Source organism: Branchiostoma floridae, chromosome 15, assembly GCF_000003815.2.
Source record: "Branchiostoma floridae strain S238N-H82 chromosome 15, Bfl_VNyyK, whole genome shotgun sequence".
NCBI classification, from domain to species: domain Eukaryota; kingdom Metazoa; phylum Chordata; class Leptocardii; order Amphioxiformes; family Branchiostomatidae; genus Branchiostoma; species Branchiostoma floridae.
The window spans coordinates 18,892,363-18,910,765 of record NC_049993.1 but is presented as its reverse complement, the minus strand read 5'-3'; the positions used below and the strand labels follow the sequence as shown (position 1 = coordinate 18,910,765).

General features: G+C 39.6%; 1 protein-coding gene across 1 annotated transcript in view; it reads right to left on the bottom strand.

Annotated features, from left to right (window-relative positions):
- Nucleotides 1-956: 956 nt before the first annotated feature.
- LOC118431622 (ankyrin repeat domain-containing protein 13C-like) overlaps nt 957-18,403 on the bottom strand; it is a 27,851-nt gene continuing 10,404 nt past the window's right edge. The window contains exons 3-7 of the mRNA XM_035842864.1: nt 9,571-9,656; nt 9,047-9,116; nt 8,849-8,877; nt 8,358-8,481; nt 957-1,244 (exon numbers count right to left, since the gene is read on the bottom strand). Of these exons, the coding sequence (XP_035698757.1) occupies nt 957-1,244; nt 8,358-8,481; nt 8,849-8,877; nt 9,047-9,116; nt 9,571-9,656 (597 nt within the window). The remainder of the gene's footprint in view (nt 1,245-8,357; nt 8,482-8,848; nt 8,878-9,046; nt 9,117-9,570; nt 9,657-18,403) is intronic.

Here is an 18,403-nt window from a genome sequence, read left to right as displayed (position 1 = left end):
GAAGTTTTATTCGTCTAGACGGCTACCTTATTATTCCCAATCCCGCTACGCACCTTTAAATCATCTCCATTCCTCGTCACAAAGGCTGCATCTGGCTGTGACACGGCGCCCATAAAGCGCCCATAAAGTGACGGGTGAAGGTACTGCAGGCACTCACGTCTGCCCAGCTTTTAGCAATCAAGGTGCCCCTGACCGTGACACGGTACCAATAAAGCGCCACCCAACTAAACGTGAAGGCACTGCAATCGGGAAATCAGTTCTGCCTCTCTTGTTTCGGCGATTATTGTATGCTGGTGGCGTTCAGCACCAAGGGCAGGGGCGTTTTCCTGCGTATGGTTTGTGTTCAGCACCAAGGACAGGAATGTTTTCCTTTGTGTCGACGTTGACGTATCAGGACAACTTCAGCTTTTACATGACGCCCGGCAGCTTTAATAACACTCTACACTTAGGACGATAAGAAGCCATAAAAGGTATCATATCATTAGATGAACGTTAACATATGAATTTCGATGTGAAGTTGGATTTGAAATGCTCGGGAATATCGTATCTGTGACGTGACGATATTTTCATTCTTTTAGAATTCCATAGTAGAACATATTGGAAGGGCAGGCGATTTAGATACCACTTTTACTTTGCAAGGCGAATGCAGCCATTGTTCTGCAGTTTCCTGCAATATCATTTCATCCTGATAGAGGTCTCTTTGAGGATTAGAATAATTTATGTGAGATTGCTTCATTGAAAACTTACAATCAAGAGGACTGACTGTTGTCAAAATTTATCATATGTTTGAAAGGCCAACAAAATTTTGTTGTTTGTTAAATAAACTGGCATAAATCAATGGTTTAAATCAATAATAGGTGTTCGTCTATCATGAATTGTGCCACAAAAAGTATGTAAAAGCATGAGAGCACTTTCTCTGTTGGAAATTAAAGGGGGCGGGTTGGTAGGCTTGCTAGCTAGGATCCCATTCCTGCGTTTTTGGGGCGGCGGCTGGACTGTGGGGCGGCGGCTGGACTGTGGGGCGCGACTGGACTGTGGGGTGGCGGCTGGACTTTGGGGCGGCGGCTGGACTTTGGGGCGGCGGCTGGACTTTGGGGCGGCGGCTGGACTTTGGGGCGGCGGCGGCTGGACTTTGGGGCGGCGGCGGCGGCTGGACTTTGGGGCGGCGGCGGCTGGACTTTGGGGCGGCGGCGGCTGGACTTTGGGGCGGCGGCGGCTGGACTTTGGGACGGCGGGTCGATTTCCTGCGGGCAGGGTTAATTGGACTAGTCACATGCCCAATGTATTTTTTTTTTTAGGGAAGACCACCATTTAAAAAAGATATACATGCACGCTTACTACAGCGGTATTTGCATAATCAATGAGACAAGATCAAACAAGAATTTTACAAAAAACTGAATATTTTATGCAGGTATGAGGTCTCTGAACTCTTGTTTTGCATGGTTTTGAGGGTAAGAAACAAAAAGCACCGCTTCACAAGGGAAGTACGCTCTAATGCGAAATGTATCTTACTCTACAAAGAAAACCAAAATAAATTGGTAAAACAGGCAATTCCTCTCTTTTTATTTTTATTGCTGATATAACCCTTCAAAATGTACATATTATGCATTAGACAATTAACCCACAAAAAGTTGACAATGAAGCAGTAGTTAAATATACATGTACATTATTCAAAGGTGAAGTACACATAGTAAGGCCCCTGAGCTCTTAAAACCAAATGCATGCTAAAACACGAGACCCATTAGGTACCATTTCTTCGTACATTGTTGCCTGATGGAAGCATTGGCCAAAAGTAAATTGCCAATGTAACTATATCGCATAATTCAAAGCAAACATTTTGGTGTGGAAAAATCCATGCAAATTTTGGAGTTCAATCAAAGAAACTTGGAAGAGCTTTTTTTACAAAGAATTACATACAACATGAGATTGATGAGCCAAACAAAATAAAATAAAACAAAAACACCTGCATTCTATATCTTTCCATCTTTCCCATTTCATGGATAAACATAATAAATTATGCACTAACAGTAAACATAAATACACATATCTTGATGAACTAAATTTAAAATGCCCAACAAAAATAAAAATGATACAACATTCTTAGTCTAGAACAATTATATAGCAGACAGGAATTGACATGCCAAATGATATACATACAAGTAGTACTGTACACATGTACAGTGCCTTGGTGCCAATAATAAGCTATTTAGGCCTGGGTTACCTTTCCAAACCGGGGCCCGGTCGGGCAGCTTTTGGGAACAAAAAGTATGATACAAAAGACATCAAACTACACAAGACGTAAAGAGAAATGATATTTGTGTACAATATTTGTGTATAATTTTACATCAGATTCTACATTTTTCGTTTCCAGAAACAGCCCGGCCAGGCCCCACTTTGGACATGTGACATTTGCCATATTGGGGCTGCAATACTAGCTCCCCTGGGCTCCCATGCATACACCACCAGCTAAGGCTCAAGCCCATGCATGCTCTTTTGAGTATGGCAGCCCCAATCAACCAAATAGGATGGCACCCAGGCTAGTACATGTTGTTTTCTACATCGATATCTGCAGAGCGCTCAGAGATAGCTAGCCTGGGTAACATCCTCTGCTGCAACTTTTTTGCTTGTTGATTAAGATTGAGTTGGTGGTTACTACGGAGGATGGCACCCAGGCTAAGAGATGTCAACATACAATCCTGTCTGAGGTAGATACATGACATTATGTCATGGAATAGCCTCCTTATACTAAGTTATAGCAGGCTCTACAATTCAGGCTATTCAGGATAAATTGTGCTTTATTTCTGATGGCAGATCAATTCTCATTACTCCATTTTCCAGAGTGTGTTGCCCCTTAAGAGCTTGTGCTTAATCTTGGTGTTTCAAAAGGAAATTTGAAAAAAAAATGCTTAGGCATGGTCAACTTCCCACAAAAAACTGAATACTGTGAACTAATCCTGACAATTGCCATTAGCAAAAGCACATTACACACACAGGCCCCCAAAAAGCAAGAGTCGTAGAGCCTGCTAAGAAGGCTATCATGGAACATTGTAGAGATGCATATATTCAATCTTTCTCTGAACTATGTGTACACAAGACTCACAGTTATGATCACCTGTATCAAATCTTTTAGATAAACCTTTTATCAAATCTTAAAAGTTTCTTAAGAGCTTACCAACTGCTACAATAGGTTGTCCAAAACATCTAGTATATTCTATGTCTTCTTTATCCAAATGGTGTTTTATATAACATCAGTGATGGGCTTATTTGCTGTATTTCTTTTTTCTTAACAAGCTGAAGTTGGTGTTTGATAGAAGCCATTTTTTCTACCTGTCAGGTGAATTTTGATTGCTTTCAGGTAGCTGGAGATAGAATTACAAACTTCAAAGTTTGGAATTTCAAAACTGGATTCCCTCACAAACCAGTGAAAGATAATCTTCATATGAAAACTTAATGTGCTTGACTTCTTCATTCAGTAATACATGAAGTTTCATTTGGAGCCTTTGTCATAACCTTACATACAACAGATGTACAATATATATACAGACTTGTTGCTGCAGTGACATCATCTCTTCAAACAGTACTTAACCCTTAAACTGACAGAGTTTCAGCACTATAAAATGCTATCAGTGCCAGGGTCGGCTGCTGACCTCCAAAAAGAACCCCCCGAACAAGGCTGATGTCCCTAACTTCCGGTTTTTGTGCAACTTCGGGGGAATACGCTATCCTGGAAATATCCAGGTTTGGCAGTTTAAGGGGTAAATCTTAAACACCATAACCCCTGCAGTTTATATCTCTCCCAACACATGTCATCCTTGTGTCTCATATAAGGCATGATATCTTACAGTTTCCACCTTGAATATTTCATCTACTAGTAGGCACAAATTACATTTTTTGTAGGTTGAAAGTTGCCAGCCCGACCCTTCCGCACCCAACACCAACACCCACTTTCTGCGACTGCTGACTGACCACTGGGCAGCCAAATATTTGACATATCAACAAATTTCAAACATAAAGAACTTAATACTTAAACATTTGTTTTGTTTTGTTGTCTTTAAGTCATCATATTCCGATTGTAAAATCAAGGGTTATATTGTATACACAAATCCAATTTTCATATGCCTTTTGGGTACATGCATTGGTCACATGCTCAGCAATCACCTTCTTGTACCAAATTGTACACAGACACCACAGACATCAATCCCTGCCCTTTTAAAACCTCTTTAACAATCTTAAGACATTAAAGTTAAACGTTAAGTCAGACGTATTCAGATATTATATGTACAACACAATATTTCCTATACAAAGTCATGGCACTTTGTGGTCAAACTTAAGCTTGACTCTGTGGTTAACCCTGCATCTGCTTAGTGTGCATCATGATATAGCATAACTCAGCAGGGAAGGGTTAATTAAACATATTCAACTTTTTTGCACAATTCTAAATACAACAATAAAGCAATGGTAGAATTCTGTGTCCTTTAAAAATGCACATCTGTACATGTTAACTTGAGAAATATTTTGGATACATTCAGTAATTTTGTATTTCAACCTTAATCTCTGGTTAAGAAACTGTTGGAAGCATCATTTGCATGGCCCAAGATTCCTTTTTCTGCAAGTAGTTTGACTTGGAAAATGAAGAGGATAATATAATTATCATTTCTATAGTCCTGTTTCACATTGCAAAAAAACAACAAAAACAATAGGGGACAAAACTATGATACAACCAACCAACCAACCAGCCCTTTTTCCATAAATAGACCAGTCCAGACCGAGACAGAAGAAGGCAGATGTTGGGCAGGTCCACTGCTCCACAGGGGTGAAAGTTGATCACAAGTCAGGAAACCTGTTAGGGTCTTCTTTGAAGTTGTTGGGGATGTGGAAGAAGGATTCTGGGTAAAAGTCAGAGTCTCTCGCCTGGAAGTCCTGAAAAGTGATCTTGGCTGTGATGGTCGGGAGGACCGGGATTTCTGTAACAGAAGAAAATTTGGACTTAATTTTTTTTCATTTAGACGTACATTTGGACCCATACAACCAAGGAGGTTATCTCTATACTTGGTACAACAGACTTGTATACCTTTTTGTGGTTGGACATTGGTTATTTTGCTAATGATCCACACATAATTAAGTGGCCACTCTTCCAGTCCTTGAGTGAAAAATAAAGAGATTATGTACACATAGTTTTGAAACATACTGTGTATACAGAATCCAAAGAACTGAAAATGTGCTTATCTTGAGTGTTACTAATATAATGTCAGTCCCCTTCAACAATTCCTTCCTGCATCTTTCAAATCCTTTAAGATTGTTCAACAGCTGCCAATAGCTTTCTTAATTTGGTGATGGACACAAAGATCCCAGCTGATTCTTGGACAAATCACTGAGGGCTCACATGGGGGTTTCCTGTCTACACTTACTGCCAAATTCAGGATAACTCCTATGTAATTCACATTAAGTTCAAGGGAGGCAATGAGACAAAGTTTGACCACCCTGCTATGAGTTAGGTGAATAAGATGGCTTTCCTACAAGTTATGAAGAAATCAAAATGGCTTGCCTACGCCTTACCAAGAAACAGGGGAGACATGCAGGCCTAGGGCATTTGCCTATTCCTCACATACAATGAAATACACGTGCCTGGTAAGGGGTCGGCGGAAACCGCTGCCCAGTCCGGTCCGGAGGTTGGTTTTGGGGGTTTCGAGTATTACATACAGCAGTGTAAGTGAAGTAAACAAAATGCCTACTTAAATATTCCATAACGGTTGTTAGATGTAATGTTGTTAAATGTTCAAAGGAAGCTGGCCAATTTACTTATCTTTTGAAAAAAAAATTAAGTTGACATTTCTTGGTAAGATTGTCCCCAGCTGCTGCTATTAGAACGTCCCCCAGTACAGAACGTCAGAAGTTTGCTACGTCAAGGTTGTACAGGGTGGCGGTCCTTTGATCTAGTATATCATATGTGCCACGGGCGCCAGCGACAAAAATCGATCAATTTTGACAGCACTACCGCGCCGAGCTGTCTGACATGTCCGAGGAGAAACTATGTCTAAGAACTGTAAAAGAATTCAAATTTAGTTAAATTAATACTAAAATGTACATTTACAAGCGCATGGATTCAATTTTTTTGTGTCAGGTTCTGGTTTAAACTAATGTAGTCAATTATATATTAATCCTGTACAATGTTTTCACATAATTTTGTTACTTCACACGAAAATGGCTCCGCCGTAGTCTTTCCTCCCCGTAAGCAAACTTGTCATCGAACATTGAATTCTTGAAAGATAAAAATGGCGATTTCACCAGTGTCTGAAGATTTCCCCCACTACAATTCTTTGATTGATCACGATACTATCTTCTCACATGTCGGGAATGATAAGATAATAAAGATCGTAAAGATTTAACCAAGGATTTAATAAATGTGTTCGTGGTCAAAGCACTGAAACTCAGCATAATCCCATCCAATCTCAGATCAGCAGAGCGGCTAGAGCCCAAATAACACCGCGATATAACGGCCGCGTGGCGCGTTGGTACACCTGATCCCTCGATCTCGGAAGTTAAGCAACACGCGGTCCGCATAGTACTTGGATGGGAGTCCCCCAACCAAGGACGTCCGGATTGCTGTAGCCTCACGAAGCTTTCCACGAAATCGTCTTCCGGGAGGGACGTAAAACGGGGGTCCCGTGCTCGAGGAGGTGCCACGACCATGTTAAACAGCCTCATTACACTTTGGGTACCTACTAGCTGCAAAAATACACCCGATATTATCATAATATCATAAACAACGTGGCCACGGTCGGCTCGAGAAAAATTCTTAGTTAGCAATTAATCTTGAACACGAATGACTCATACTCTGATCAATAGCCACATCTTATTTGTCTAAAGCTATTCCGAAGAACAAGTAATAATTAAGTTTACTACTGTCCCCTATTAGAAGCGCCTCACACATCAACGTGGCCACACGCACTGCGTATTTCGGGGTCAACGACCTAACGTTAATGTGTGCCGCATGGAATGCCGAAAACTTCCGATGAATCAAATCAATCCAACCTATAGTTTCCCATTCCAGAGTATATTACTATAAAACTAGTGTTGGGGATTACATTTTTGAAACAAAAATCAAGGCGCAAATCAGTTCTTACGGTGAGGACACGGCGCGGCTCAATATCGACCGTCATTAGCGTTAATGAGCTGGTAGCACCAAGATCTGGTGTTCACCGAAAACGTGTACAAAGTTCGAAATTACGCCGTGTTTGTGTTTTCGAATTTCCGAAATTACGGTAATGTTTACGATATTAGCGCTACTTACAGCCTACACGAGAAATGCACTTAAATACTGCTGCGATAGCAAGCCATCTTGTTTACATTTGGTATACTTGAAACCCCCAAAACCAACCTCCGGACCGGACCGGGCAGCCGTTTCCGTCGACCGACCGGGCAGCCGTTTCCGCAAACCCGCCTGGTAAGTAGTTACCTTGGCCTTACTACACTTCTAGGCTTGTTCCAACTGCCATCCCCAGCTGATCTCAGTAATCAGCCATACATGTAGCTAGACCATGTTTCCTGTAGTCTGGGTTCACAGTTCTCACTAACCACCTCACAGTCAGCAGGAATGTGGATCACTCTGCTGCAGGTGCCAATTACTTAGACATGGACAGAAGTCTCCCTGTTTCCACTGGAGCATTCAGGCTCCAATTAGCCACCATCAAATTGATAGGGGTTGACTTCAGTTCTGGCACAATTGCAGTTTGAACACAAAATGGAATCAGACTTCCCAAATTTGAAAGACAACATGTTTCAGACAAATGGGCCAGTACCTAAGGACAGTTTCTTGAGGGTTGCCAAATGACTTATTAATAAGTCCTCCTGTTTCCACTGGAGCATTACCTCCAATTAGTCAGCATGAAATTAATACCTGACAAGGGACCGACTTCAGTTCCAAGACAATCATACACAGTGTTCCAAGACAAACTTGAAAACGACTGATGATGTTTCAGACACATGCATGGTAAGAGTTTCTCAAAGGTTGCCAAATGAAATATAAAAAATCCTCCACTTCACCTATATATGAAGCATTTTTAATATACAAAAAAACGGCGGTTCAAATGGCAAGAAAATCTCAGAAGCACTTTGGGACTGGTATTCATGCTTAGAATAAAACTAGAATTTCAATGTGACCAGAATTTTTCTCACTGAGACAAACATCCTGTCTATAGTGAACTCCTGTCCACACAGACCAGATTTATTCATCCCTTATTAGTCTTTCAAGACGTTACTTTGACAGAAGCAAAGAGGAGGAAACAATTTGCTTGACTCCTTAGATAAGGTAATGAATCATTGAACTTATGATGAGCTTGCCAAAGTTTTTCTCAAACCAAAGCATGCTGGGAAGACTGACCTATCTTGACAGGGAATCCTGACGGCAGCTTCAGCTGGATGAACTCTCTCAGCTTCAGGAAGTGCTTAAAGGGAGCGATGATCTCCAGAACATCCAGCAACCTGCAGCAGGAGGAGAGAAATTAATGGGGTCTTTCCTCCAAATAACCTATCAATAGAATTCACGCACTCACAGTAACACACATGTACAGTCGTGTGTTGACGTTTAAAGGGAGAGAGGATCTTTAAAAGAACACCATCAGAGTCTGTCCTGAATACAATTTATAACCCTCAAAATTTCATCTACAGTTCAAAACAAAAATAATGCAGCATAATCAAACCAAAAAGTTCTATAATTCCAAAGAAGACAAAAGCGACCTTACAGCAAATGTTACGTTTAGATTTGTGTGTTTGACTTACATACATGTACATGTATGATAATTTTGTTTACAAGAGGGATCAGAAGGAGGAAAAACTTATCATAACGTACCTGTCTAGTCTGATAGGAAACTCTTCACTCTGCAGCAAGAAGGAAGAAAAACAAACACTTCAAATATAAGCAGATCTGTGTAAGTATCCCCTGAGCTACAACTGTTGAAGGACAGACTGTATTATGCTGTCTATGTCTGACGCTAGGAATTGACATTACATAGTTTTACATTTAGACAACATTGAGAGAAGTAGTTACCATGGCAACAGTTGCCTTGAGAGATTTCCTGGTCTCCTTGACGACCATGGGTCTGCCCAGGTGTGGCCACCTGTTACAACAGGTAAGAATAGAAATAAAGCCAATAATCCCCAATCGTATAACCCTGTTGCAATGAACAACAATCTACAGTTAACACCATTAGGGAACAGTAAATCATGTAGAGCTTTAATTTGCAAGGACCAACTTGCAAGGACACCCAACTATTAGTTTGAAGTGTAGTCAATTATAAAAAGAAAGGGACAAAATCCCAGTTGAGAACGATGCAAAGACGATGTCAAAAATCTTAATGAGCCTTTTCCCTTCAATGTAAGACATTAGTGTAAACCCACTTAGTAAAAAAAAAAACTTAAAGTAAGCATACCGAGACTGATGAGCTACATGTTAAACCTCTGCACTATAAAATGAAGATATTATAAAATTATCAGAGCATGCAGATCATAGCTTTTCATTCCCCAATAAAAAGTACCAGACATTGTTTAAGGATCTTAAATGTGACCTCTGACCTTCCAGAAGGTGCGGTGACGTACTCGTCCCAGCTGACAGGAGAGGGGGGTGGGGGCTGGATGGACTCCCTCCTTACACAGGGCTGCTGGGGGATAAAAGAGGGGGAGCACATTCCATTTAATGGTTATTTATTGTACTGAACATTCAAGTAAAAAGAGTAGCCTGACTAAAATCGCGCCCCTAGCGGCCGGCCCTAAGATTGGGGGGGTCATTAAGCCCAGCCGGCGAGAGCTTGTGTAAACACAGGCTAGTAAAAAGAGCATCTAGTGGAAATCTGTACCTTCCATTTTCTAATTGAATCATAAGTACATTGTAGTTAAAGTAACTGTTGTACATTATCATAACTGTAACTGCATTCATCTCTATCAACAACTTTGGTAACATTTGATATCCCAGATAGCTTTGGTACCAGTCTTTTCAGCTTTAATATGCTCTCTCAGTTACTCCTAGAGCCATACCCCAGGGCGCGCGCGCCTTTTCTACATTGTAGCTTTTAGTATGTTTTCTTGGTTGTTCTTAGCATGCCGGTGCTCAGGCCTTTTTAGCTAAGTATGCACTTTCTGTGGCTTCCCATGCCAAGAGAGCTTACTAAAGCCAAAAGGGTGGCTCCCATGCTAGGCGCATTAAAAACAGCCAGAGCCTAACCTCTGCTTGGAGAGTATTATATACAGAGAACAGCCAATTGTTCAAAGGTCACTGGCCCCATCCAATGTATGGGGGGAGATTCTCAGCCAAAGAATATGCTCAACTACCAGGCGATTGTAAATTTCTGCAAACTTCTAGCTATAAAAAAATATGGCTGAAGCTCATCAACTGTGCCAGAGATTTAAGGCAGGCCTATTCTAACTCCAAAATGACTAACTCCAAGGTAGCTGACATGCAGTGCAGACAAAAACAACTCATTATGTTCAGACAGTTGGAACGAGTAACTACCACAGGTATCACCTGTGGGCATTTCAGCCCAAACTCAAAGCCATAAAAATAATCTCAGGTAGTCCAACCACCTCAGCGAAGAGTTGAAGAACACACTGAAAGACAGTCAGTTACGACAACCTCTCTGCAACTTAAAGGAGTTTGCAGACTGAATATTTCCTTCCATACTAAGGTGAGTCAATCAACTTCTTCTCTGTTACCCTACAAGTTACCAGGTGAAGATTTAGTCCATGTGAGCTGAAATAGTTGGAATGGGTCTATCAAATGTTTGGTTCATACGTCACAACAAAATGGCGACAAGGAAATGTCAAACAGGAAAAATGTTAGAACAAAGCTCTCTGTCTAAATATTCCCCTTTTTGCGGATTTCTACGATCCATACCCCCTTAGGAAGGCCTGGTGAAGGCTTAAACAGTCTGTTCTGTGCTTGCCTGTTCGCCGATCACTCTGGAGGAGGAAAGTTTGTATAATTGGGAAAGGGGGAGGGAACTGGCAACTTGGGGAGCTACACTGTGAAAAATACTTAAAAATAGCGATCATTCGATTAAAAGATTAATTAGTTCATCACGCAACGTAGTGACGATTATAAAGTGGTAAAAAACAAAACAAAGGGCCAAATTAAGCCAAAGCCGATTGTAAGCTACATTTAATCAGTGATCTGTCAGTCTGGGTCTAAACAATATGATTTATGCCCATTGAGACCCTCCAAGCACTTTTGCTGGTGTCAACCCTGCTGAAAACCAGCAAAGTTAATATGTCCTTAGGACGGTTTTGTCATCAAGTCAAAGCTCACGGACAGGACGATTGAAGTAGATTATATTTTGTGATGTTTATCTTTCTAATTATATCGAAGATGTGTGAAGCGGCTTGGTCTGACATAGGTGCGTCTTAATGCACATGTATCTGTCATAATCTGTATCAATATAGCCGGTATAACCGCTTGGCGTTACACAGCAGCTTCGCAGGCACGCGGTGCGGCAGCAGCTGGTTATACTACACTGAACGACCCGTCACATCTAACTTTTGCACATCTATCTGCAAGCGTTCTTTAAAACTACCCAGAGAAGATGCCCCTACTGTACTTGGTGATAACAAATTCCACTCTACGATAGTTCTGGTAAAGTACGAATTTTTGAATATATCAATCCTAGGTTGGTAACTCTGATATTTAAAGGCATGAATGTAACCTTCCGTTGACCCTTGCAACAGTCTGTTTAAGGTACCGCCCAGGAGCCTTTTGTCCATATGAGAATGAGTCATGGCTTTGGAACTTTTCTGCACCCTCTACACTGCCTGACTTTCTGGAAAAAATTTTGAGATCTTTTTCAAGAATCTTGAGACTTAATACAATGATCTCAAGATTCTCATGAAAAATCTCAAGATCTTAAGAGTCAATACATCTGAAGATTTTTTTTTACTTTTAACGAGGCTCGAAGACCCCCACTGGGATCAATATGATATGTTGAGTACCAAAGAAGTTTTTCACAAAATATCAGATACTATTAGCTTAAAGGTAAGTTTAAGCTGTAAAAGACTACAAGCATTTTTCCAAAGTGCTCTGCTCAGTCCAATAATAAACTGCTCGCTTTATTGGGGGGGGGGGGGGGTTCAAGGTCTAAGATAGTACTTTTGTCCACATGACAAGTCAACTAGGAAACAACTATTATACTAAATCATGGCAAGAACTAGTACAAGCATTGTGGGAGCCTGAAGGAAATAGTGGGGAATTTAAAAGTCCCTCAGCACAATAAATATTTTGCAAAATTGTTCTTAAAAGATTAGCATTAAACATGGAGTTTGCATAATTCTGTGACCTCTTTTTGTACAGGGCGCTACAACTGAAGGCATTTTGCAGCACCCTTCAAGAAATTGTAAGCCATAGCATGCATGTATATAAAATAGTATATACTTGCCAAAAAATTTAACTGTAAACTTACAATGTGTCCCAAACAACTCATTATGCTCAGACGACTGCCACATCTAAATACCACATCACCTGTGGGCATGTAACACATTAACACACAGTCAACTGAACTCGGTGTCTCTATGTAACCTCAGGTAGTCCAACCACCTGAGCACTGAGTTGAAGGACACACTTAAGACAAACTGAGACTTCAAGGAGTTTGCAGACTGAAAACAAGCATACTGGCATTACACATACTGAGGTGAGTCAATCAATTCCTTCTCTGTGACCCTACATCATATTTGATATCTTTTGTCCAAAAGAGTAGTTGTCAAGATTGTGCAATCAAATGTTTAGTTCAAACGTCACACCAAAATGGCAATGAGGAAGTGGAACAGGAACATATCAGGAACATATCAGAAGGAACTTGGTTGATACAGGTCAGCCACATTCTGATATTAACTTGTTTTGTTATCAAGTCAAAAATCTTACTTAAGTTTAAAGGATATCAAAAAAACTCATACATTAGAATACTTGGAAGGAGATTTCAAGTGTCAAATAGTGCTTGTGTTAACCTGACAAAGAGGAAACAATTACTAGCCTGGAGTCCTGCCTTTGGGAGCGGAACAAAACGAACAATGCTGGACTCCAGGCTAACAATTACAAGATTAGGGCTATAATTACCACAAGCACCCAAAGGTTTGTGGGATCGTGCAGTGAGTGGTCCTATGGTAAATGGTTTGGGACCATGCAGAATGAGCTGCACGGTCACTCGTAAGTTTGTAATGATTTCATTATGTGCAACGACAATGCAGCGTAATGTTGGAACTTAATATGCCATCTATATACATTACATACATATTACATACATCTGTGGTGTTACCTGAAATTTTTTTTTAATCCTTCTTTATTACTTTTTGCAAAACAAACAACAAAAAGAAAGCATGGCAGCTACAAATACGTTAACAAAGCACATGTAAAAACCACGAAATAAAAGCAAAAACCAGTAACAACAGTTAATGTTTGTCCTAAACCCCTTTGCCCATATTCATTCAACAACATTACTAACGGGAGGTGCCCCAACACGGTACGCTTTTTCTTGCGCTCAAACTCATGGCGCTCCATCGCTAGATGCCTGAGAGTGGTCAAATTTTGATGACTGAATTTTTTACTCATAGATTTGAACAACATACTTGAATAAGAAATGCATTCATGTGGTTCATGAACCTTTCGCGCTGCGTGTTACAAGCGGCAAACACTGAGAGACAATTTCGTGTATGTAACCTTCCAATTTTGTACTACGCTGGACAGTGTGCCTAACTCGGTACGCTTTTTTTTAAATTTTGCTCTCTTCAGAAATAAGTGGTAAATCTAAGTACACAGAAAAAAATTAATAGTATGATATTTTAGCTTTCTTTTGACAGTAAAATCGTGACTGTATGTACCTCTTGTCTCACATGAGGAAGGCTGTACCTAGAACAATCCAGCTGATGTTTTACGGGCAATGGGCTGAATGCACTGATTGTGAATGCCCGACTAAAAAAAACATTACGAAAAAAAGACACCGCCAACATCAACAAAACTCTGTCTGATTATATGAAAATATCATCTACATCTCTCTGTCAAGTCTTATTTTCATAGACAGCACGAATCATTTGTTACAGTCAAATAAATCTTTGGAGCGTTCTCTAGTCTGCCACCTTCACGGCCACACTCCCTTGGGAGTACAATGGTGACAATGTTTATGTCGCTTCCTTTTGGTTGGTTTTCTACTCAACAAACATTTGAAGACCCATATTCATAGTGTTTTATGGAGCTTTATTTATGTGTATCATGCAGTTGTGTGACTGCTTGGATGAGTTCGTATAGTTAGCTACACGAGCCGCCAATATGCAGAGGCCTGTGACCGCAGTGATTCAGCACTGTCAACATTACTGTTAGAATTCTGCTCTTAAAAAAAAAAAACATGAAGGAAATATATTAAAGTATACTTGGAATGCAAATTAAAGCTGTGTACATGGACTTGGTTTAATTTTTTTACCTTTGTAATCAGCATAGTCAGTGACAACTAACACAGTGTACTTATGGATAATAAGATCAGCAAAAAAAACCGTACCGTCTTACGACGGGGACCGTCTTAGGGCGGCCCCCGTTATACATTTATTTAAGATATCAGGTTCTAACAGAAAATAATTTATTTAAGTTTCCCCACTTCCCCCTGTGTTTATGCAGTTTGCCTTGCCGGATTGCTATGTTTATTTCTAATTTATAAAAGTATGAAACATAGGATATGAAAGCATTCAAACAAATTCAAAGAATGCTTACGATTTTTGAAAACAAATATTTTGCCTAAAAGCAGGATAAGATTCAACAGAACGGAGCAACGATCACTAGAAATGCCGAAAATTATACTGAGTGCATTAATATGCAAATGAGTATCATTTATATTGAAAAACCATTCGTCCACCTGACGCCAAAAATTTGAAGTTACACAACAATCCCAAAAAAGGTGGACGACTGTTTCTTCTTCCTCGTTACAGAGGCTACATAATGGGGAGTCTATCAGACCCCATAAATATAATATTTTATTGCAAGGTAAAAATTTAAATAGTAGTTTATATTGAAATATTCGAGTATATGAATCAATCGAAAGTTTATAAGGTAAACTATATATTTTGCCATGGTAGTGGGGTGTCAAAATACTCTTCCCAAGAAAGTTTAATTCTTTCAGATGAGCCCCATAGACTGGCTTCGTTCATGGAGAATTAATACAGAAACTTATTACTATTACAGTTATGAAGCCAGCCTATGTTTCTACATACAGGAAGACAGACACCCAAACTTGGAGAATTCAGTTTCATCTTAGCCTTCCAAAATGGGGGAATAGCAGAAATTTATTTAAATTCAGGACACACTACTCCAAATTTTGTAACAAAATTAACATATGATAAGAAGTTTTTTTCTGAGTCTAATATGTCGTTTACAAATATGACCCCCCTACTAAGAAATACTTGTGAAAAGAAAGGTTTACCACTGATAGTTATATTTGAGTTTAGATGCAGAAAGTTACCTGAAAGTTTAGAGGCCCCATGAATCTTCCATTTTAAAAATGGCACTGCCAAAGAAATGTTTCACAATTTTGTTCCTATAAATGATTGGTGTTAATTTTTTTGAGTATGCATATTAATAATAATGTATTGTGACAAAATTTACACATTACACAAAATGCCACAGCTGAAGGCAAACTAAAGCACCATTTAAGAAATAGTAAACCCCGTACTTGCAAAAAATTTTGTTATGTAACTCATTATGGCACACATGTATCACCTGTACATGTGGGCATGTAACACATTAGGCACTGTCAACTGAACCCAGTGTCTCTATGTAACCTCAGGTAGTCCAGCCACCTCAGCGCTGAGTTGAAGGACCCTCTGAAACATTAAAGGCGTTCGCAGACTGAAAACAAGTATATTGATACCAACCATACTAAGGTGAGTAAATCAACCCCTTCTCTGTTACCCTACATGATGCAGTGTACAGGTATTTCTTTGTCCATGACAGGAAAAATTGTGGGAAGAACCGTCTGATCAATCTTCATACGTCATCGCAAAATGGCGACGAGGAAATGTCAAACAGGAATATGTCAGGAGGAACTTGGTTAATTGGCACTGTCAACTTCTGATATCAGCCTTTCTTCACTCATCGACAAGTTAAAAAATCTCACACAAACTTTCCAGGATTTCCACTTATACAAGCCTAATACTAATACTAGAAAGACGATTTCTTGGGTAAATAAAATTGTGTTAACATATTAACAAGACAATTACCATATTAGTATCAGTCCTACATTCCTTCTTCAATCTGAATGTTCTCCAATCTTTTCAGCCAGCTTACTGAGATTCTCTCTTTTTTACATAAATATTGAATTGACTTTGATATTGTCATGAAATATTTAATAATAGTGCTTTCGTATATCTTAAAGCCATACATGTCCAGAAATGGGTGAAATGTACGAAGTTCGGATCAGCCTACGTCACACGTAATTTCCGACAACTTCTATCTTCCGACAACTTCCGACAACCGCTGTCGGCAAAGTTCGGGAAACGTTGACAATTATCTGTGACGTAGCTACGCTAAGTTCGTACACGGGGCGGAGCTAATGTACGAAGTACGATGTACGAAGTTAAAATGTTTTCTATTTTGTGGGTTATGCTAAGTTCGTACATGGGGCGGACCTAATGTACGAAGTACGATGTACGAAGTTAAAATGTTTTCTATTTTGTGGGTATGCTATCTTCGTATATGGGTCGGGCCTGGTGTACGAAGTCAAGATGTTTTGACTATGCTGTGGGTTATGCTAACTCCGTACGCAGTATTCTATTCTACTTTCACCTATCGCACATGGTCAGCCACGCGTTAAGCACATCATCGATCACCAATTATTGAGTGCGGGTGGAGAACAATCTGTATCATCTAACTCGGAACTAGATCGTTTATAAAAATATTAAAAAGTCTAGGGCTTAGTTTACACTCCTGCCTGACACCCCTATTGGTAACAAACAGTGGTGTTAGGCCAGATAACGTTAGAATCAACCATCTCATAAAAGTAAGAGGTTCCTATAGAATGACTTATATGAAATGAGTTTTAGTAAAGATCATTTTTTTTTTTACTAACATTAGGTAGCATTTTTGTGACTGTTGTATACCATTATGCCTTAGTGAGAACGATAACATTTATGGGAACTATTTCCATCATTCTAAATTTTGTTATTTTTTATTATTTAAAACTTATTCAAGTGCCTTCTGTACGGTCTTAGAACTGTCAACTTTGTATTTCTGACGTGATCACCATTCTTCAATGCACTTGATGAACATAGATATAGGTCTTATTTATCAAAGTTTGTAATTTTTTCATCGTTCAATATGGTGTTTTAATAAGACCTCTCATTTTTTTTAATTCGACTCTAACGATTCGTACAACGTTAAGCCTGACCATCTGTACTGAAGATCTGTTAACTTTGTTCATCGTACATCGTACACTAACCCTGCCCCTCTGTACGAAGTTAGATTTTTTAACTTCGTACATCGTACATCGTACACCAACCCTGCCTACCTGTACGAAGTTAGATCTGTTAAGTTCGTACATCGTACATCGTACACCAACCCTGCCTGCCTTTACGAAGTTAGATTTGTTAACTCCGTACATAGTACATCGTACACCAACCCTGCCTACCTGTACGAAGTTAGATTTGTTAAGTTCGTACATCGTACATCGTACACCAACCCCTGCCTACCTGTACGAAGTTAGATTTGTTATCTTCGTACATCGTACATCGTACACCAACCCTGCCTACCTGTACGAAGTTAGATGACGTCACCTAAAACTTCCGAAGTTTACCGATTACGGTCTATATCTACCTTTAACTTCGTACAAGTTCGTACAACTTCGTACACACTAACTTCGTACATTTACCCCATTTCTGGACATACCTCCTTAAAGCATGGTGATTAAATTCCTTGCACACTTACATTTTTTTAAATTCCCATCATGCACCACATAAGAGTTGGCATTGTCATATCAGTTATGCAATTAAGGCCCTTATGTGCATATTTGGTATAAGGTTAATATGTACCAACAGTTATTTTATGCATATTTACCCATTAAGTGTTTTGGCAGTCATTACTCATTTTATTTACATATTTTAGATTCATTATGCTTTTTCTGACCACTCACAATTGACTTTTAACAACTTGAAGTTAGTGTATGACTGGGACCTTAAAGGGATATATTGTAAAGTTATGGCGCCAAAATTTCAAATGTTCTGAACTTTAAAATCTTAAGTCAAATTGACTTATTTCCAACTCATCTGCGTCATTTTATCAGCTTTCTAGCGCTAATTAACCGTGCCAAAGTAAGATGCGACCAAATTTATTTACTTCCGGGTAGCATACCCGGAAGTAAGTCAGTCCTAGATATCCGAAACGACCGTTGGGGTC